The 23,358-nt window shown below is 43.6% G+C and overlaps 1 protein-coding gene across 1 annotated transcript; it reads right to left on the bottom strand.

The window, feature by feature from the left end:
* Nucleotides 1–10,657: 10,657 nt before the first annotated feature.
* LOC143932630 (amino acid transporter heavy chain SLC3A2-like) lies at nt 10,658–19,884 on the bottom strand. Its single transcript, XM_077455840.1, has 10 exons — nt 19,733–19,884; nt 19,106–19,558; nt 17,941–18,108; nt 16,728–16,831; nt 16,527–16,598; nt 16,347–16,411; nt 16,052–16,238; nt 14,742–14,882; nt 14,463–14,570; nt 10,658–11,631 (listed from the first exon to the last, which is right to left on the bottom strand). The coding sequence occupies exons 2-10, from the start codon at nt 19,536–19,538 to the stop codon at nt 11,284–11,286; spliced, it is 1,626 nt and encodes a 541-aa protein (XP_077311966.1). The 5' UTR covers nt 19,539–19,558; nt 19,733–19,884; the 3' UTR covers nt 10,658–11,283.
* Nucleotides 19,885–23,358: the final 3,474 nt, after the last annotated feature.

Raw genomic sequence — 23,358 nt, 5'->3', positions numbered from 1 at the left:
AAACATGTGAGTGGTGTTGGAAACTGAACGAATCACTCTTACATGACCTGAGAAGACTTAGCATCCTACTTCACTAATAATGATACTGAAGACATTACTCCTTTTAACTTATGGGAAACGCATAAATGTGTGATGCGGGGCACGTTCATTAAATTAGGGACACACCTTAAAACGCTTCTCTGCTCAGATTGACACTCTACTCATGGACATTCATAAACTGGAACAAGTTCATAAGGCCTCACTGGCACAAGTAGCAGATGAGCTCTCAGATCTGAGGGACAAACGAAACTCATTATTGACGGAGAAGGCCAAAGCAAAATTGACTAGGTGTAGGCAAGCATTTTATGAATTTGGCAATAAACCTACTAAACCACAAATCAAAGAGGGGCTTGTCCAAGTTGGAGCAGGGAGTGGACGTGTTTTAGAGCTACTCCGCCATGCGGTGCTTCAATCCTGATAATATCGGGTGCAGGACGACTGCTATCACTCTGGGGAGCTGTGTTTAACCCCTTCTGTTCCCCCATGCCTGGCTACAGAAAACCGGGCTCTACTTGGAAAAACAACCCCCTGAAGGATCGACCGGAAGCCAAGAGCAAAGCAGCAGCCGCTTCCTGTATATGATACAGCCTCTAATCGACTCTGAGGCTGCAGGCATGTTCACTAATGCTGCCTTTGTATCGAAGCACTCGATTCTGCTGCAGCTGCATGACACTCCACTTTTTCATCAAGGCTCTTGACGGGAGACCTCTACAGCCTACCCATGTGACACATAAGACTGTTCCATTGTCCATGGCTATAGGTGCTCTTCACCATGAGATAATCCAATTTCAAGTTATTTCATCATCTAAGTTTCCCCTGGCTATTGGTTACAGAGGCACAACCCCTCTTTTGATTGGCTCTGTGCTGAGGTTCTCTCCTGGTCGCCACAATGCAATAAGACATGCTTCAAGAAGGTAGCCAAGGTCCTGTGCACCTCTTCACTCATCTCCCTGCCAGAGGAGTTCTGCAATTTTACCGATGTCTTTGACAAAGGTCAAGCCGGTAGTTTGCCTCCACACTGGCCATATGATTACGCAATTGACCTTCAACCTGGTGTCATACCCCCTCATGGCCAGGTTTACCCTTTGTCGGAGGATAAGACCATGGAGGAGTGTTTCAGGCGCACTTTCTCAAGGTTTCATCCGCAAATCCTCATCTCCTGCTGGTGCTGGCTTTTTCTTTGTGAAGAAGAGTGGTGAACTGAAACCTTGTATTGATTGTAGGAGTCTCAATCATTTCACAAGTAAAGCCCCATACACACTATCAGATTGTCTGCTGATTTTTTCCATCAGATTTACCAAAACCATATAATATAAGGTCAAACCTTAGGGGTTTCAATTTGTATGCAATCAGGCAGGCCCTTGTACTACATGATTTTGGTAAACCTGAAGGAAATAATCAGCAGACAATCTGATAGTGTGTATGGGGCTTAAGAATACCTATTTGATTCCATTGATTACTGAGTTATTTGACCGCCTCAAGGGAGCAAGGGTTTTCACAAAGCTGGATTTGAGCGTGGCATACAATCTTGTGAGGATTAAGGAGGACGACGAGTGGAAAACTGCATTTAATACCAGAAAAGGCCATTATGAGTACCTCCTTTTTGCCTTTGTAATGCCCTGGCAGTTTTCCAGGAATTTATTGACGATGTCCTCTGAGATTTATTGCAGTTATGTGTGGTAGTTTATCTCTACAATATTCTCATATTTTCCAAGTCCCAGGAGGGCCACAATGCAGATGTCTGTCGTGTGATTCAGAAGCTAAGAGAGAACAATCTGATTGTAAATTGGAGAAGTGTGAATGCTATCGTGAAGAGGTTAAATTCCAGGGTTATGTAATTTCCACTGCTATTTTTTCAATGAAACTTTCAGCAGTCCTACAGTGGCCCCGACCCATGGGTTTACATCCCCGGCAGCGTTGTCTTAGCTTTGACAACTATTATCGGAAGTTTATTTGTAACTTCTCGTCTCTGGTCAAGCCCCTGACTGATATGACCAGAAAAGACGCAAAGCCACAGAGGGTCTCCGGACTCCAATAAGGCCTTTGAGAGTCTCATGGCTGCCTTTGTTGGCACATCCTGATCCTACGTTACCTTTTATCCTTGAGGTTGATGCATGTGAGACTGGAGTTGGCACCCTTCTGTCTCAATGTCCTACCTTTGAGAGCGCTATGCATCCTTGTGGCTACTTTTCCAATAAATTTTCGCCTGAGGAGTGCAATTACGAGATTGGTGACAGAGAGCTGTTAGCGATCATTTTAGCCCTGAAAGAATGGAGACATCTCCTTGAAGGTACCACTGTGCCGGTTCTCATTCTTACTGACCATAAGAATCTCACATTCTTGTCTGAGCCTAAACGTTTCACTCCCAGAAGGGTGCAATGGGCTCTTTCTTGTCTAGTTTCAATTACATTGTCTCATTCTTACCCAGTACTAAGAATGTAAGGACTGACGCTTTGTCATGACAATTTTCCTTCACTTCCAAGATGGAATTGGTTCCGGTTCCTGTGATCCCTCCTGATCGTATTCTGGCTACAGTTTGCACCATTCTCCCTTCTCCTTTGGGTGACAAAATTCTTGCTGCTCAGGTCTATGCCCTTCCTGAGAAACCTTGTGACTGCTGCTTTGTCCCAGAGAATCTCTGTACTGCCGTGCTCCAGATTTACCATTCTCCCAAGGCTGCTGACCACCTTGGGAAGAATCAACTCTTTTGGGCCATTTCCCAACAATTCTGGTGGCCTAGTCTACATGCTGATGTAACCGCTTCATAGCTGCCTGTTCCATGTTTGCTCAGAGTAAGACTCCACTACACCTTCCAGTGGGCCTCCTACAACCCATACCCAGTGGAGAGAGGCCCTCGACCCACCTGTCTATGGATTTCATTGTGGAGTTAGCCAGCTCCCAGGGCAACACAGCACAACACATCTCTGTGGTTTATTCGTTCCACTTGGGCAGTGTCCAGGAGTCCAGCAGGCCTTGCGACATACTAAAGATAGGTACAGACTCCATGCTAACCGCAGACGCCTGCCTGCATCTTCCTACCAGGTTGGGGACAGGGTCTGGCTGTCATCTCGCAACCTCAGACTTCGTGTTCCCTCTCTGAAGTTCGCACCTCGGTTTATTGGGCCTTTCCGTATTCTTCACAGGATTAACCCAATGGCTTACGCATTAGACCTTCCTTCTAATATGCGTATATCAAATGTATTTTATGTCTTCTTAATAAAACCTTTGGTCTGCAACATCTTTACCACCTTGATGCCTTGTCCTCACCCTGTACAGATTGAGAACCATGAGCAGTATGAAGTACAGTCCATTGTTGACTCCCGTAGGTTCCGTGGGCGCATACAGTACCTGGTGCATTGGAAAGGGTACGGTCGGGAGGAACGTCTTGGGTCTCATCCTCGGACGTACATGCCCCTGTCCTCCTCCATGATTTCCATAGACGTTCTCCCCCTCAAGCCTGGTGGTCCTCCGAGGGGGAGGGGTCATTGAGGAGGGGATACTGTCAGGGCTGGGTTCAGCTGGGCTGGGCTGGGTTCAGCCCTTCCTTCTCAAAGCTGGCCGCTCAGCGGTCAGCTAATTGCCAGCTCCTATATCTCTCTGACTCACCTGTTGATGATATCCTGCTTGACAGTGCTGCCTACTTAAACCGTCCAGTCCAGATGATCTCTGCCTTCGCCTTGGTCACACCTCTAGAGATGCTCTCCTGTGATTCCTGTTAAAAACTTGCTTGGCTGATATTCCTTCTGGCTCCAGATCCTGCTTGCTGTTCTACTACACTCATCTCTGGCTCCCTGAAGTTTTGGCTTGTCTGACTATCCATTCTGGTTCCTGAACTCTGGCTATGTTTTGACTACGTTTACTCTATTTACTTTTTTCTATTATTAAACAAGTGTGATTTAATTGTACTTCTGTCTCAGTCCGATTCATGGTTCCTGACAACTTTGTACCATTGATAACTATTGATGTTTTACGTTAGCTGCGTAGTATCTATGGTACACCACAAGCAATTTGTTGTAATAGGGTATTACTTTGCTTTGTTATGTCAATTACCTTGACAACTAAAATAAAGAATAAAAAATAAATAAATGATTGCTCTTACTCTGGCATGTGCAGTGATATGTAATGTGTATTGCAATCAACGTTTTCACATGTAGGCGCCCCCGTCACATGCATTTACATTCATATGTACGTATATGTGGGGGTGGAGGGCCTCAAAAAATTTTTTAGGGGGGAGATTTTATGTGCTTGGGTGTAACTTTTCTTTTGCAAAAAGTCTTATGTGATGATTTTTAGGTGACAGGTTCTCTTTAATGAGATATGCAGGGTCTAAAAGACCCCGGATGTCTCCTCTGGGCTCCACTGGATTATTATTATATTATACAGGATTTATATAGCGCCAGTTTGCGCAGCACATAACAAAACAAAGGCAGACATTACAGTTACATTACAATTTGGTACAAGAGGAATCAGAGGGCCCTGCTCGCTAGAGCTTACAATCTAGGAGAGGGGTCAATTGATACAAAAGGTAATAGCTGTGGGGGAAGAGCTGATGAAGAAAGTAAAACAATGTATTAGAAGCAGGATAAGCTTCCTTAACCACTTCAGCCCCAGACCATTTTGCTGGTCAAAGATCAGACCACTTTTTGCGATTCGGCACTGCGTCGTTTTAACTGACAATTTGCGCGGTCATGCAACGTGTCTCCCAAACAAAATTGACGTCCTTTTTTTCCCACAAATAGAGCTTTCTTTTGGTGGTATTTGAAAAAAACGCATTATTTTTTACTTTTTGTTATAATAAATATCCCCCAAAAATATATATAAAAAAAACATTTTTTTCCCTCAGTTTAGGCCGATAGGTATTCTTCTACATATTTTTGGTAAAAAAATCGCAATAAGCGATTATTGATTGGTTTGCGCAAAAGTTATAGCATTTACAAAATAGGGGATAGTTTTATGGCATTTTTATTATAAATTTTTTTTTTACTAGTAATGGCGGCGATCAGCGATTTTTATTGTGACTGCGACATTATGGGGGACACAGCAGACATTTTTGGTACCATTGTCATTTATACAGCAATCACTGCTATATAAATGCAGTGATTCCTGTGTAAATGACACTGACAGTTAGGGGGTTAACCAGTGGGTGGCAATGTAGGTGTTAAGTGTTCCTAGGGGTGTGTTACTAACTGTTGGGGGCTGGGCTTTCATTTAGTGAACACTGATCTCTGCTCCAATCACATGGAGCAGAGATCAGCGTCACTAGTTGCTAGGCAGAACAGTGAGATGCTGTTTACAATGGCATCTTTCCGTTCAGCCGCCCCGTGAGACGATCACGGGTATGCCTGCGGCGATCGAGTCAGCAGGACCCGCGACCGGACTCACGGGGTCCCGACCAGCACGCGAGAGCTCGCGATGGCAGGGCGGCAATAGAGATTGGACATACCTGTATGCCAATATGCCTGCCCGTGCCATTCTGCCGACGTACATCGGCGTGCGCTGGTCGGGAACTGGTTAAAGAGAAGGGTTTTCAGGGATCGTCTAAAGATGGATAGATTTAGGGACAGTCAGACAGATTGGGTAGGGAGTTCCAAAGGATGGGAGAAGCTCTGGAGAATTCCTGTAGGTGAGCATGGGAGGAGGTGACAAGGGAGCTAGATAGCAGGAGGCCTTGGGAGGGCCGAAGAGAGTAGCTTGGTTGGTATTTTGAGACTAGGTTAGTGATGTAGCTGGGGGTAGAGTTGTGGATGGCTTTGTAAATTATTGTTAGTACTTTGAATTTTATTTGTTGGGTGAGTGGAAGCCAATGCAGGGATTGGCAGACAGGGGTGGAGGACACTGAATGGTTGGTAAGGTGGAGGAGTCTTGAATGGATGAGTCTTGAAGCAGCATTCATTATGTACTGAAGAAGGGATAATGTATGTAAAGGTAGTTCCAATGAGGAGTGAGTTGCAGTAGTCGAGGCTAGAGATGACCAGGAAGTGAATTAGAAGCTTGGTGGTGTCATTGGTTAAAAAGGGCATATTATAGAGATACATTGCATTGCAATACATCCCTTACTGACTATGCTAGCCAGGGAAAGTGACAGGCTGACTCGGAAGTGACGTCATACACATCAGTTTCTGAGTCACCAACAAGGGGAGGAGAGCGCTGTTCTCCCTTCCCTCCACCCGCCTTGTCGATCCTGCCCCCCCCCCCACTGTCAGGTCCGTATGATGTACAGACTTGACAGACAAAGGGTTATAAAAAATAAAAATAAAAGCCTCATACTGACGAACGCCCCTCTAGGAAGGACACCTGTAGGCACATGCCTACAGGGCCTAGTGGAATATCTGGCCCTGCTAACACTGCCACGTTCCTGGAGGCAGCGGTCCTGTCCTACCCAGAAGCTCTTCAATCCCTTCTCTTTTGGGGTCCTAAAGTTCCATACTCCCTGATTCTGTCCATGCTTACCACCCTTAGGGCCTGGAAGGTGGGACTAGTCTTTAAATCCCACAGCAGATGGTTTCCCCAAATATCCCTCTTTGGCTCAACCCTACTTTACCCCATCTGTACTCCCTTTCAGATCATCAGGCCTGGACCAAATACAAAACTGAAATAATTTCTCAACTGGTAGATCAAGGAAAACTGCTTCCTTTTTCCACAATTCATACCAATTACAATATCCCAGCCTCTTACTTTTTTAGAAACTGGCAACTATCCCATGCCTTTGGTAGCCATTCTCTTGCTCCCATATAGTACGATCATCGTCAGACTTCAAGAACATCCTCCGAGCGGAATGCTCTTTCAAACCCACCTTTGTACTCTACAACCACCTGAATATGGTCACCATCACGGATTTGACCTCACTTTGGTGCAGATAGCTCCTTGGTATACCAGATCGTGATGGAGATGACTGGGCCAACATCTAGGACTTTCCCTTCAAACAACTGATCTCCCTCAGAAACAGGTTTATCCAATTTAAAGTGGTTGCAATGGCTTAAAGTGGAGTTCCAACCAAAAATGGAACTTCCACTATTCAGATTTTCGGCAGGGAATTGTGTGATGACAGACTGTTTGCCTGAAATCCGAACATTAGTACGCTTCATCAGACAATTGTTGTCCAACTTTCCGCCAACAAATGTTGGATGGCAGGCTAGTACATTTTCGGCGGACAATGGTCTGTTGTCAGATTTTCCTATCTTCTGTACACAAGTCCGTCACACAAAAGTTAAAAGTACAAACATGCATGCTCGGAATCAATGCTCACTAAACATGACATTAGCAGAAGCTGCCCAAAGGGTGGCGCTCAAGAGCTGAAATTTCTCGTAGTACGTCACTACGTTTGTGTTTGTTGGCCAACAATTGTGTACCGTTTGTATGCAAGACAAGTTCCTAGCACACGCTGTGTTGGCCAACAATCCAATCGTGTGTACAAGTCTTTAGGTCTTAACTTGGGCCACACACACAGGTTTTTGCTTGTTTTTAGTATTTTAGTTTTTATGCTTTTGGTTCAATGTTTTTCTTGTAGCCTGCAAGGACGTGAGGCATTTGCCACATGGTCTGCACAGATGTTAGCCCCTGTGAGGGAAATCTCTGTATGTTCTTCAAATTCTCTGTTTCAATATTTTTTTCTTGGCAATTTATATGAAAAAGGCACAGACCATAACAGGCACAATGGCACTGGTCAAACAGGAAAGCAAGTAATAGTCTGCAACGCAAGTGGAACATACTACTGACACAAAAATAATATGTAGTAGCAATTTTACATAATCCAGCATATGGATGTAGAACAACACCTGCGTAAACTATAATGAAGAAAAGTGAAATGTAAACTGCGAGTGCACTTCAGTACCAATACCCAGGCAGAAAAAACAAAACCCACCAAGTGCCCATTAAGGTTAAGAAAGCATGAACAACCTGGTAAGCACCAGCTAGATGGATGTTAACATCTTGTAGAAACAACAACAGAAAAGAGGAAAAGGAAAGAAAAAGTGAAGAAAAGGGATGAGAGGGGAGGAAAGAGAGCTATAGCCCACCTGGCCACTCCTTCCAGTCGCCAACTGCTCTCAAGGTGATTGAAGATATTGTATCCACGGGTTCCAAACTCTTTCAAATCACAGGGAGGTATCTCGTAGGATGTTAACCTTTCATTGGTCATGATCCAATCATCACCTCCAAGTCAACTGCTTTTTTTTTTCCAAGTAATTGCAATGGCTAATTACTTGGCCGCAAGGAACATAAAGTAAATCAAGGTTTGAGTGTTTCTGGACACCTCCACTACTGGTTCATTCTGAACCAGAAGCCAACTGACGAAAAAACAACAGAAGTGATCCGCCGCCTGCTATGGACTCCTACACAGGAGAAGGTACTAAAAGGCAACAGTCCTGTAGATCTTAGCTGCTGGGAATGACTCCTGGGAAGGAGTGTCAAGGAAGAGCTACAGCAAAGTTCCATAAAGTGCTTAGACCCAGGTATAAGTCTCTCTCAGTGTGAATGTGGGAGAAAATGGACAGTCTCTCAGATTGCATAATGGATAACAGCCTCTAAAATTCCATGATTAAAAGAGTAATTTATTGAAACATCAATGTGATAAACTTACATGAGGTCTGCCAACCCAGTGAGACAGTCTCTATCCACAAGTCCCAGTGGCTGTGTACCCTTCCATCTGTCCTCAGATGAAAGGGTCCTGGAAAAAGAGTGAGGAAGAATCCAGGTACATTTTGGAGAGCCGTTCAGGTACCAAGGACTGATGGGATAGGACTTTAAAGCCAACCTCCACCAACTAAATATTTATAACTCTTTTGTATGTACGGGCTGACCAATCTCTCAAGTCTTCCTCATCAATTCCCATCCCCAAATCCCCCTCCCAAGCCCGCATATAGGGTAACTTGCCACGGTATTAACAAAATGTTTATATAGCTTGGAAATGTCACCTCTCCGGTACTCACCACAATAGCATCTGTTTTCAAAAGCTGTTCGCATTGAGATATCAGTGGTAGAACGTTGCACAGATTGGAGATAATGTAGTATTTGCTGTAAGCGGTAAGTCTCAGAGTGTGGCATCTCAAGATGCTGTGCATAAGAGGTGGGAGGTAAACCCCTATGAGCGATAAAATTACCAATGCGATAAAGGCCTTTATTCAGCCACCATTGGAACTCTTGAGGGCATAGGCCAGGTGAAAATGCTGGATTGAAGAAAAGAGGCATGGCGGGAGTTTGGGGAGACTGGACAGAGGGCAACCTACATGTTAAGTCCTACAAATTTAAAGAATGGGATAGGGCAGGGGAGAGTATTGCCTGCCGGGTTCTCGAGAGGATCCACATCAAGAGATCAATGGGCTGCTTTCCACAGGCTTGGGCTTCCAGCACTATCCAATCCGGTTCGTAAGACTGGGAGTATAATTTAGTCAGTTGGATAAGTTGCGTGGCCCTATAGTATTTTATGAGCAGTCATTTTATGAGGTCTGGAACACCCAGCCCGTTGGTCTCTTGCATCCTGTAGAGCATGTGGCGTGATAGGTTATGCAAAGAGGATCATTGTGCTCTGTATGCAGCAGGACCCTGAGACTGCCGACTCTTGAATCTGTAACTAAATGCCGGACCTATATAGTGTTGTACTCGTGTCTCAATGTTGCTGTTAAATTCCATTTCTAGATGGCATAAACAAAAACTTTGGGCTTGTGTTTATGCCATCAGTTTAAGAAACTTTCATTCAGAACTCATTTACAGGTGAATTTTACCTACAATCGATCTTGGTTTTTCTGCTTTAAGCGAGTTTTGTATTCCCATCTTACTCAAATAAAAGGCTGTCGATACAGACCCCTAAAGCCCTATATTGACACACTATCTTTGAATTACGTCATCTACCCCGATGATTAGCAATATTTTAGTATGGAACATTTCTAAAGGCTCGTTTACACCAGAACGCAGTACAGGAAAACCATATTCCCTGCGCGATTCCCACACCACGTTCAAAACGCAAAGGTAGTACATGCATTATGTTTTGTGTGATCCAGTGTGATTTCAGCACATTCAAATAAAGGGGCTGAAAATTGCACACACAGGAATCCCACAAGAACACAGACCCTGCTCCTTTGTGAATCAGGTGGGAACCAGCCCTATGAGATTTGCCCTTTTTAAGGGCTGATTCACATAAGAAGGCAGTGCACTGCAATGCATGCACTGCCAAAATGAATGGTCTCATTGCACAACACTATAGGGCAGGTTGCATTTTTCCCATTGCAATGCACAGAACACCACACTTTGTGAGTCAGAGAATTGCAGAGCATGTGCATTGGTAAGGTTTTTTGAAATGCCATTTAAAATAATTGGTAACAAAGCATAGCACATGAGGCATTACCGCATGTGGTATGGTGTGAATGAGCCCTGTGAAATATTTATTAGCTGTAAAAGGCATCGAGGTCATATTTATTATGATGATTTAGTTAATGTGAAATTGTACATTGCAGTGGATTCCAAAACAAGTCTGAATTTTTAAAAAAACTTCCTTTTGCGGGCATGGTATTAACAGTTAGTGGGTAGTATTGTGGCATATGCTATACTATAAAAGGTCCTCAGTGGCCAAAAGTTGCAATTTCACCAAATAAAGTATGTATAATAATCACACAGCATCATGCAATTACAGAAATGCTATTTTTATTCAACGGAATATTATTCTGACCCTAATAGTTTTCTCCCTTTTAACTAGTCCCTCACCTAACGCACAGAAGTCAGCAGAGGAAATTATTTATCAAACACTGTGTATGAAAAGAAAATCACACAAGCACAACAATGTGCACACTCACTATTCATAATGTTATGAAAATAGAATGAAAGCACACTCCATTTGTTGATATTAACACGTTCAAGGAATCTCTTGCTGTATAAAGACCTGCCTGAAAATCTATACAGCTACAGCAAATGTTCCCCTTTTGCTGCTATGGTCAAAGAAAGGGAGGGAGAAGTGAAAGGGATTTGGTGAGGACTAAGAAGGACATAGCTACACATGATATTTATGTCTATGCAACTCTATAACCTACAAGATCAGCTACTTCTCAACAAAAAAGCTATTAATTGTATCTTCTACCATCCAGCAGGTCAGTCACAGAGGTAGTGATCAACCGTGGGTGTGTTTTTTTTATTTTTATTACACAATAGTGCAATATAAAATCCCATGTGTAGCCATGTCCTTACATAGTGAGACTCTTAATGTGGAATACTAGGGTCAGAATATGGAATGTGTTCCCCCTTTTACAGGAGGATTATTTAACCGCTGTAGGGGTATTTGAGCAGTAGAGCCTCTCCTGGCACTAGCTTCAGATCCTTTAGAGAGATACTGCTACCCTCCTTCCTCTCTGAGTTTGAGCTCAGCACCACCGTACACTGCTCTGGCAGGTTTGTGTGTGTTATTGTCACGCTTATTTCCATGTCTGGGTCAAAGTTTACTACAGACACAAATCTTTCATTTTGGTCCCAACTGCGCTCATAGGCTAGTGATTTGTCACTTTGAAGAAGTAGTGTGAAATCTCCATGCAGAAGTGATCGCTCTTTTCCACGCAGCTCACTCAAACGTTTGTATACACTGAGGATTGAATCCTTGTTGTCTTCTTGTCCCTAGAAACAAAGTGAATATGTCAGACTTTCTTTTCAAGATAACCAAAAGTGATTAATGTAGTCTGAATGCTAGTTATTGGGATATATGTAAACATTTTAGGATCATATCAGAATGTGGGATATTTTCATTAAGACCCCTTTCACACTGGCTCATTTTGCAGGCGCTATTGCGCTAAAAATAGCACCTGCAAACCGACCTGAAACAGCCGCTGCTGTGTCTCAAGTGTGAAAGCCCCGAGGGCTTTCACAGTGGAGCGGTGCGCTAGCAGGACTATAAAAGAAAATCCCGCTAGCAGCCTCTTTGAAGCGGTGTGTGTATAGCGCTCCTCCACCACTCCTGCCCATTGAAATCAATGGGACAGCACAGCTATACCGCTGGCAAAGCGTCTCTGCTTTTTAACCCTTTCTTGGCCAAATAGCTCCACAAATCCGAAGGTAAAGCGCCGCTAAAAATAGCGGTGCTTTACCGCCGACGCACCTCCCGTCCCAGTGTGAAAAAAAAGGGGCCTTAGGATGGTAGTATGGGGGGGTGGGTGGAGGATTCCTGTCACATAACCCCATTTGCAGGCAGCCTCCCATAATCCTCTTCTTTGCAATCAAAATTAACTAAAGTCATCTGAAAAATTTCAGAAATCTCTCACACTCTGTTATGCTAGAAGTACTTAACAGTATAATTCTGCATATTTTCAAAAACAAATTAGCTTTTCTAGGAGGCTAAACTGTTCTATAAAAAATCCAGATATTAAAAATGAAGTTTTACAGGTCTGGAATAATAATCCAGCTTCTGAGGTTTTAGTTTAGGAATGTTTTGTTCTGTTTGGCTGAAACTCGGTTACTAAGTAGGCCAAAGGTTGTTTCTAAGAACTTACTGACACCAGATTATCTGAGAACAATGAAATCCGCTGAGTCAGGAGGAAGAAAGGCCATTGCTGCATGGAATGCTAAAAGCAGCAGGAATAAAACTAGCTGCTTAGAGGACTTTAGTATAGGGACAGGGGGCACTGATTATAAAGGAATAAATATATGCAAGGAAAGAGTTATTGCTGGGAATAAAGTTCAACTGTTGCACTAGTACCTTTCTAATCAGAAATTATCTGTAAATCATTACAGACAAATGCTTCCAATACTCATACTAGACTTTATCTCTAAAAGTTACCTGTCCAGGACTTTTGTGCAGGTTTGAAATGTATGATTTTTCTAATGGTATTTAAAGTGGTTTTAAACTTAAAAAACAAAAAACAAAAAAAAAAACAACACACTGACAAGTAGGGGTTTTTATGTCAGGTGAGACCCTATCGGACCCTCATGCCCGTCAATAGGAATGGGCTCTGGCATGTTTAGCTGCACAGATTGGGAAACGTCTCACTGCCTGTGATTAGCTGTGTGCAGTGTCAGCTTCCTATCGGCATCTGGCAGGTGGGACCCCGAACATGCCTGAGCCCATTTCTACCTGTCAGCGGTAATCTACACTGAGTCACACATGTCTAGCTCAGAGGACATTACAGCGCCCACTTTTTGCAGTGATGATGGGACTCCCATGCGCATGTGTGAGAGTGACATAATGGCGGCCCAGCCATTTAAGCTACCGGACTAAGTGAACCTGGAAGTAAGACCTGGTGAAGATGGAAGCACCCCTGCACTGGCAGCGCAGAGCTGGAGAGCTTCCTTTGACAGTAAAGCCTATCATAATGTGTTAGTATGCAGTGTCTTTTGATAACTTTAAGACTTAATGTGTAACAATTAATCCTTAAACAGAAAGAAATCCATTCAACATAGCTATAGTACAGTTAATCTTATATGAGCCAACCCCCTCAAGTCCCTATTCATGTTTAGGCATATAGAGCTGGATGGGGAAGGTATGCTGTAGACACTTTCCTGGCCCTGCAGTATCAGGGGGAAAACAGTGATTAAGCACAGATTTCTAAATCATCTGATCATTATTGCTGGTAAACCTCAGCTTGTGGTGTTGCCAGGTGCACTATAGGCACATAGCTCCCAACTGTCCCTGATTTCGAGCAATGTCCCTCTGTCCCTTTTCCTCCTGCTTTGTCCCTCATTTTGGTCTGATCTATATAGTTGTATAAAAAAATGCACTTTTTATCTTTCAAAACGTGCTTCCCCGTGCTAAACCTTTCATCCAAATTCTAAATTGCTAAATTGTTCAGTTTTAAAAGCCAATATAAAGGAATAGTAGTGGTGAAAAAAAAACAAAAAAAACACTTTTGGATTTATTTAACCTTTTTTATTATTATTTTCCCTTTAAGGGATGTGGCAAAGGGCATGTCTTATGCCTACATACGTTTGCTAGTAGGTGTCCCTCATTCCCATCTTAAAATGTCGGGAGGTATGTAGACAGTAGCTATTTGTTTGGCCAGATCAGTAGACTGGCAACTTATGCCTATGAACATATGATAAATAATTCCCCAATGTGGCCCATTACAGTTGGATCAAGAAACTAGTGAAAATCTATTGACGACCTGAAGAACTGGCATTTAATTCCACTGAACATCAGTGCAGTGGTTAGATCATCCAAATGTGGGCAGCCTAAAGTTTCTCATATTGAGTAATTTGGAGATAGTCATTTGTACAGGCAGGATCCAATACGCCCCAGAAGAAAGCTTTCCATAGAGCACTTGCAGGGCATTCCTTAGGGGGAGGGGCATAGAGAAGAAGAATTGCAGAACAGGTTTATCAGGGCAGGGTGGTCAGTAGCAAATCAGGAAAGGTTAGCTATTCTATCTAATTATTAATCCCCTCACCAACACCCAGGTCAGAGGCGGACATTTCACAGCTCTGTGTATTTTACTCTGTTTCTCCCCAGCAATTCTCACCTTAAATGTGATGTTCTCATTGACATTAGATTTCATTGCTTGATCTCCTTTTGAAAATCCATGGTTTTTGCTATCATCCCACTGCATGTAAGGAGAACTGGTTGCAGGCTGAGGGGAGAAAACTTAGGCTTAGGCTATATTGCCATATCATTGTGAATTAATCTTTCTCATGGCAGAGTTCATAATAAAAATAATTAGCAAGACCTAGCCGGTTTCTGCTGTTTGACTTTAGTAAGGAACAATACGTATAAACAGAGAAAATTTTCAAAAATGACTTACTTGTCCAGGCAAATCTTTGAGTCCAATTTCATCCCCATACAAAGTAAGAGGTGTGCCCTTAAGAGTGAAAAGCAGCAGCTGGTAAACACGCAACAGCTTCTCGTGCACCGCAGAGGCCATGTGTCCCAACCGTGGTCTGACCTGTGGGGAAGATGTTACACATGATTTATCTTAAATATCATGGAGAAGAATTTACAATTATCAATATGCTGGATTCATAACATGCTGGCATAAGCTCTAGACCAGGGGTGTCCAACCTTTTGAAGAGCAAAGGGCCACGTAAGCAACTTGGTAACTAGTCACGGGCCACAATGAGCATGCGAATGACAGGTCCAAGTGCAATCCGCATATGCAGAGCTGACACAGACACAGCTCGCTCAACTCTATGGGCCCTCAGATAAGATCTGCCCAGATGAAAGGGGACGGATCCCCCCCACCCCCCCTTCTGTCTTTTTTTTTTAAATCGGATTGGAGGTAGGTGGGTGTAAATGGCCACAAGTTTGTTTACATCTGTGGTTCAATAGAGGTGAATGGAGGTTCTGATCGTGTCGGAACCGATCGTGTCAAAAGCAGCCTAAGGCTGCTTTCACACTGACACGCTGTGGTTTACCCACACTGAGGGTTCAGTGCAGTGCACCTGTGGCTTAGCTGTTCTTTGCCATAGACTTCTATTATATCCTGCAGGGGTGGTGCACTTTCTGGTGTGCACCAAACCCGCAGGTAATAGCAGAAGTCTATGGCTCAGTGCAGGTAACCTACAGGTGTTCTGCGCTGCACCTGCGGATCAGTTTGAAAGCAGCCCAGATATGCCCATATACACACTGATTTTACTAATAAACTTACCTTTAACAACAGTCTTCCATTCAGGTCAGCTCATGCGGCACTGCTTAGCAACCACTTGCTTTCTCTACTGCTGGCTTCATTCACAACCACTCTTGCTTTGGGAAGGTGGGTCGGCAACGACTTGCCGACCCGCCATCCCAGAGCAGGAGGTCACTGGCCACATCAGAGGGCTCCGCGGGCCACTGGTTGGGCACCCCTGCTCTAGACAAAGAGCCTCTATGTTTTCATCTCTGCTAGATGGTTATGAGCGTTATATGCAAAGATTACATTATATCCCTGTGGATTCAGAGGAGTATATAAAGATCTGCATGGCTTGCTCATCTTTTAATTTAGGTGTTATATCTCAGACAAGGGTATAGCTGTATAGAGCACCAATTTTCTCCTTATGTAGTAAACACAATTTTATTTGCTTTAGTGTAGGTACTGTAACTGTATCCATGGTGTCTCCCTTAAAATGCTGCCCTTACCGCCCACAGGATCCAGTCCTGTTTACTGGAAACCTGTTGGTACTGCTTGATGCGATTTCCTAAGGAGCCGTCACTGAAGTTGCCATTGTTTATCAGGTAGCGTGCAGTTAACAAGCCACTGGCAGTGTCATTAAGGATTGTTAGAATATTGTCACTCAAAGGTTCAATAGCTGAGGTAAGCAGCACCCTGTCAAGGTGAAAGAAAAAACATTATGATAATACCCATATCTCTAAAAAAAAGTTACAGGGAGAAATAGGCAATGTATGCTAATCAAGAATTGGGTATAACATTCACCTTGCTTTCCCATCTGAGCTGTGGTTGGCAGTAATGTTCCTCAGTTCTTCAAGAACCTCTCCTGGCTGTAATATCAGATCAGAGATGTGAACACATGAAGAGGAAAAAGAACAGAAGAAGAAGAAATAAGAAAAAGCCATTTTCTCAGTAAAATGCTAATTTAACTCTGATATTACTTACATTATCTATGCTCTCAATCCCGTTAAAATAAATTCCTCCAACACCCAAATCAAGCCAAAAGTTCATGGCTTCCTAAAAAAAGGAAAGAAGAGAGGTTTTTTTGTTTTTTTTATGAACAGCTTTTTTCTGCCATATACGATTATTATTTTTTTGACAGAGCGCATACTACATTTTCAAAATCCACAAGCAATAAAAGCTCACCTTAATATTGTTCAGCAGTTCACTGTCTGGTGCTGTCACATTGTAATTTAACCAAGAACTGCTGCCACCGTGGTTTGGAGTGAGATCCAAAATGATCTGAATACCTAAAAAAAAAAAAAAGGAAAGTATAAAAATAAGACAAATCTGTTGTTAGTCTCAGCTGTTAGACTCTGATTTATACATCATACTAACACAGCCAGACAGTTTGTGGGGAAATAAACACATTAATCCTAAAAGACCCTCCTAAAAATGTAGGCAGTTATCCATTAGCAAGGAGATTTCAGCTTTAGTGTAGCCATATGAAAGACCATTAAGCAGACCATACATGGATCGAAATTTGGCCAGTTAAGCAGGAACCAGACAAATTTCAATACATGTATGCGCATGCCTGTTCATGAGGAATTGATCTATCATTCGATTTCTCATGAATGTGGCTGCTAGAAAATTTCAGTTCGACCAGCACTACAGCGCTGATCTATGTATTCTGATGGAGGGGAGGTGGGGGAGCCACGCCGCTGTCAGAATACGACACAGCGGGGAGGATTTCCACATCCACATCAAACCATGTATGGGCAGTTTTACTGTAATTTACTGCCTTTTACCCAAATAGAATCCAGATCGTTAAATTCTTTTAGGCTGCTTTCACACTGGGACAGGCGGGCGTTGACAGTAAAACGCTGATAGTTTTAGCAGCGCTTTACCGTTGTTTTAGTGGCGCTTAACCCCCACTAGCAGCCGAATAAAGGATTAAATGCACCCGTGTAGCACCACTGCCAAAGCTCTTTGCAGGCGCTTCAGCAGCTGTGCCCATTCATTTCAATGGCCAGGATTGGTGTATACACCGCTCCTCCACCGCCCAAAAGATGCTGCTTGGAGGACTTTTGCTAATGTCCTGCAAGCGCACCGCCCCAGTGTGAAAGCACCAAGGCTTTCACACTGGGGATGCTAGGGAGGTATTTTACATGTGCTATTTTTAGCCCAAAAGCGCCTAAAAAATGTCCCAGTGTGACCGGGCTGTAATACATTTGCACGATAGGACAAATGAGGGTGCTATGCTAAAATGTTCACTTTACCAATGTAAATATGTAACATGCAAAACCCCCTTAAACCTTTAACTCCTATGGAAGGACACTGCATGCCTGTTTATTATAATTCAGTTAGGAGCACAGATTTATAGAGCATACTCTATACTATATAACTATATCATACTCACTCTTCTTGCGTGCTGCCTCTAACAACTTCTTCAAGTCATCCAGTGTGCCATATTTGGCATCAATTTCTGTAAACTTAGCATCTGAAAGGTTTGAAGTAGTATGCAGGGGTCCAATCACCAGGCCTTTCACCTTAAGGGTGCTGAGGGAATCCAGGCGCTCTTGTATACCTAAACAAATTAAAAAATAAGAATTAAAACTTGACTAGTAAAATCATGTTTACTTATTAGCCCCAAACTCTAGTATGCATCTACAAATATACCACAGTATAGCTGAGAGTTTCAGAATATCTGGGATACCTGAAACCTTCACACATCTTAATGAAATGCAAACACTGGACTAGTGCTTGACCAAAAAATTCTGTCACTTCTCCCCAGTTAGCAGTGTCTCTAATAATCTATTGAAATGATCAACTTATAAAAATGAATTTAAAAGAAACATGCACTTAGAAAATAAGGAGACTTTCATTGATGAGCGTACTCTGGAAATTCTAGGTGCCTGGCAACTAGAATTCTAGCTTCATGTCAAGTCAGTGCAGGGTGCTAGTTAATTCAAAAGTCAGAACTCTTGATCTCCATAATTGTCCAGGTCAGTGACTCAAAAAAAAAAAAATGAAGCTACTGGATCAATAAAACAGGCAGGTGCTGATATTTTCAAAAGGATAGACAGCAGGTACAGTTTTGATGCAGCATAATAATAAATGCACTATATAACATTTTCAGAGGTGTAGTGCATTTTATCTCTTTTCAACAATTAATTTTGTGCCAGTCTGAATATTTGTTCTTAGCTGTTAGCATAAGTAGCATATTATGGAGAGCTGGCTTTAATTTACATGAATTCCATTATAAGTACAGTACAAAGAAGCTAATGCAATAGATTTTCAGACCGGCTCAAACTGGTACAGAACAACTTCCTGTACTATGCCGGGTCTTCTGATGCAATCCTGTGATGCGGTGTCACTCTTACATCAGCAGACTAGTAACACGAGGTTAAGGCACTTGTATAAAGACCTGAATATAAGTGATAATCCAGAACAGACATCAAAAGGGGTCAGATGTCCACTCACATTAGAAAAGCTTTCGGCTCCTGAAGAAAGATATTTTTCTACTTTTCACATTTATAATCATCCTCACTGATAAAAATCACTAGATTTCCTTTTCTACTCACCAGCAATATCACCAACTCCATCATCATTTGAATCTTGGAAGGTGTTAGGGTCTCCTAGCTGATAAAGAGGTCCCTTGTTCCACCACTCCATCACAGGTAAAGGACGACAGCGGGGAGCTTGGACAATAATAACCACTGCCCCGGCCAGCATTCCTAACCAGCCAAGCCAGAACAGGATCAGGAGAGCCCACCGGACTTTCACCCACCCTGGAGTGCCGGCCACTTTCAGAAGCTCTTCCTTGGACAGGCCAGTAAACTTCTGGGCCTGACTGCTGTAATCATCATCATCCTCCAGTTTAACTTTAACAACACCATTTTTTTCACCGCCTCCTCCAACTGGAGGGTCTTCAGCCCCTGCGGCCATAGGTTGCTTCTCTGGGTCAATCTCATTCAGTTCCACGTCCTTCATGTCTAGTGCTGTATCTTGTGTCATATCTAATGAGGCCAATCAAGCTAACAAAGTAGAAAAATAAAGAGAATGTAAAATAATACATATACAACAAACCTATAAACACACAGAAGTTTATAGAGAACGTAGGTATATGTCCAACTATGGGTTCTCTCAATCCTGTAAACTCAAGCTATAGAATGATCTGCCTGAAACAAACACACTTAGAGTTATCTTACCAGTTTGTGCTATGTTCTCAGGCAGCTGACAGGGTCGAGTCTGCTATGCATGGATGGCTGTCCTTTAAATAGAACCTCCGCCCCTCCCTTTACTCCAGACACAGCCTCTTTGTTCTCTTAAAGGGGAACTGAAATGTTTGCTCTCAGGAAAACTATAAAAGACACAGAAATGGAATACAGTAATATATATATATATATATATATATATATATATATATATACATACACACACACACACAGCTTAAAACAGACCATATGTACAGGATGGATGTTATGGAGCAATTTAAAATGTAAGATACTAGAAATACTATTAATTACATGCAACAATCCTGTTATATCTGCTCATTCACATCAGATGCCTTGTCAAAATGCTTGCTGCATGTTTTAGGGCAAGAGAAACTTCTGTATTTCTAAAGGGGCCCATTTCCACTGCTACATTGCTCTTCAACATTTCTGTTTTTGGGGTCATGCACCTGCACACCTGTCAAATTGGGAGTAGTGGCTGTGTCTGTGCAGCCGCTGCATTCCAGATAACATGAATGGGACTGCCTGCACAGGGATGTACAGCATACATGTGCCTTCCCTTGCGGGCAAATATGGCCCTCACCTGGGTGTACACTATCGAACACCCATGTGAACAAGGCCATAAATGTAATTACCCTCCCTTATGCCTAGGCTTTAATATTCCAACCAGACCCAGGAAAGGGAGGGCAGCAAGCACACAGCCTCCCCTCTTCCAGTACCATACCAGGTCACATGCCATTTAAAGAATAATTCCACTTATTAAATATTATTATTATTATAATAATAATAATATTATTAATTGCCTTTTTTTTTTTGCAGGTAAAAGACTGAGACCCCAGTGTGAAAGCCCGAGTGCTTTCACACTGGGGCACTGCGCTTGCAGAACGTCAAAAAAAGTCCTGCAAGCAGCTTCTTTGAGGCGCTTTAGGAACAATGTATACACTGCTCCTAAAGTGCCCCTGCCCACTGAAATGAATAGGCAGTACTGCTGAAGCGCCTGCGGATGCTTTTAACCCTATATTTGGCCGATAGCAGGGGTTAAAAGTGCCCCGCTAGTGGCTGAAAATTCTCTTTAGGGTGACAGTAAAGCACCAATAAAACAACAGTAAAGCACCGCTAAAACTAGCAGTGCTTTACCGCCGACGCCCCCACACTGTCAGTGTGAAAGGGCTCTTATCGGCGCTTTACCGTCATTTTACAGGCACTTTTTGGTGGGTTAAACCTGCCTGCAAATCTCCGCTACCCATTGACTTTAGGAGCGGTGTATATCCTTGTCAGGAAAACCCTTCCCACAGACATCCGAGTGGTGTAAGGCTCAGAAGAATACCTGTGCGCAAGAAGAGCGATAATGCGGTCGACGATGCGGGAGTGCGCGCAGCCGTTTTGACGGCAATTGGCGCTATTTAAAGGGGATCTTTGCCTTGCTGCCCGATCAACAGTGTTCCTGTGTGTTCTGCGACAATGCATCTGAACTTACCTGATCCGTATTAAACTTGGCCTGTTTCTGACTTCTCTGCTTGCTGCCTGCCCCCGACCTTGGCTTCCGAACCCGACTATTCTCCTGGACTTCGTTTTGGTACCTGATCTGCTCGCCTGTGCTTGACCCGGACTGTCTAACTACTCTGCTACCTGCCAGTCACCTGTCTACTGTTGCTGGACTACAGAACACCTCCCGGTTCTCCACCGTACCCGGCTGGTGCCTCCCGCTGTGTTCCGTTACCTCCTACATCCTGCTGCTGGACTACAAGACTCCTCCCGTTGTCCGCTGTATCCTGTTGTCACCTGCATCCTGCTGCTGGACTACAGGACTCCTCCCTGTTGTCAGCCACATCCGACCCACGGTCTGCTTCCTGCCACTGGGCTATAAGGCACATCCATGCCGTCCGTTGCTTCCGGCTGGAACCGCCTGCTGCGTCCTGCTATCATCTGCATCCTGCGGCTGGACTACAAGACACTTTCCCACTACCAACGGTCTCCTGCCTTCTACACCGGCCAACCAGTCAGGCGCTTGTGCTCCTTTGTGCTCCCGAGCCCCTGTCATCTCTATCAGGGCCTCCCGAGTCAGAGGTTTACGAGTGGCCGCTCCCTGCACTTCGGGCTCTGCCTTAAGGTACGTGACAATCCTAAAGCGCCTCAAAGAAGCTGCTTGCAGGACTTTTGTTTGACATCCTGCCTGTGCACCGCCCCAGTGTGAAAGCACTCAGGCTTTCACACTGGGATTGCAGATGAGGCATTTTTCACACGCTCTACAGGCGCTATTTATAGTGCTAAAGAGCCTGAAAAACGGCTCCAGTGTGAAAGGGTTCTTACTGTGTGAGTTAATTGAGAGCTACAAGCCGACATCCACAAAGGCAATGGTGCTTGTAGTTCATTCATTTCGCAGAACTCTGTGAATGAATGGTGCTGCCATGTGGGCGGAGCCCCGCACGGCCGCAGTGTTTTCAAAAAGTGAGATCCCGTATCGGAAACTTCTCCCAGTACTACAATCACAGACAGAGAGGGCAGCAGGGAGCAGCTACAGTTCTGGTGGAACATATAGCATGTTCCCAAAGGTGAACTTATCCTTTAACACTGCAAAAAGGGTATCTTGCAAAGATTTAATGTACCCATTAGAGACAAGCTTGGATTTCCTCCAAACTCATCTCTAGTCAAACTTCTTTACTCCAATGTTTTGTGGGCCGCCGAGTCATTCCCACCCCACAACCGGCCTTTTTGTTTATGTTAGCTCCAGGGCAGGAATTACCCAGCCCGCAGCTAACTGGAGTTTTAAGGAATAGTAAAGGCAGAAGGTTTTTTTTTTATCTTAATGCAGTCTATGTATTAAGATAAAGAACCTTCTGTGTGTAGCAGCCTCCCCTAATTACTTACCTGAGCCCCATCTCTGTCCAGCAATGTCCACAAGTGTCTTAGCTACCCGGGACTCTCCTCCTGATTGGCTGAGAAACAGCAGCAGTGCCATTTGCTCCCGTGGCTGTCAAAGTCAGTTAGCCAATCAGGGGAGAGAGGGGGCTGGGCTCTGTGTCTAAACGGATACACAGAGCTGCGACTTGGCTCAGGTGCCCACAAAGCAAGCTGATGGCTGTCGGGGCACTCAACAGGAGGGAGGGGCCAGGAGTAGCGAAGAGGGATCCAAGAAGAGGAGGATCCAGGCTGCCCTGTGCAAAACCAAATGCACAGAGGAGGCAAGTATAACATGTTTATTATTTTATTCATTTTTTTTAAAACAAGACTTTACAATCATTAAAAAAAAAAAAACACAAGGGCAGAGTTTGGCTACAATTAGGTTCAGAGGACAAGCTCATTTCCAGTCCCAATGTTGAGGGACAAGGGCCTCCTCCACACCTGTTTATCCCAAAATGGAGATGGGGTAATAGTAAATTAGGGGAGACTTATGATGCCACCTGGAAGCACCCTCCATAGAAATGAGGCATCCAGATATCTGGTCCTTCCCAGAGGAACAAGTGCAAAGATACATTAGTACAACTTATCAATTCCTTCAAAGAGTTGACATAAAAAAAAGAAAATAAATAAATAAATAATAAAAAAAAAAAACAAGACAAAACAAAATTTTTACATCCTTTAAAAAGGTGAAGTATAGCCAA

This window comes from Lithobates pipiens, unplaced genomic scaffold, assembly GCF_037356315.1.
Source record: "Lithobates pipiens isolate NorthernLeopardFrog02 unplaced genomic scaffold, aLitPip1_a1.2 Scaffold_10, whole genome shotgun sequence".
Taxonomy (NCBI): Eukaryota; Metazoa; Chordata; class Amphibia; order Anura; family Ranidae; genus Lithobates; species Lithobates pipiens.
This window is presented reverse-complemented; position numbering and strand designations above follow the sequence as displayed.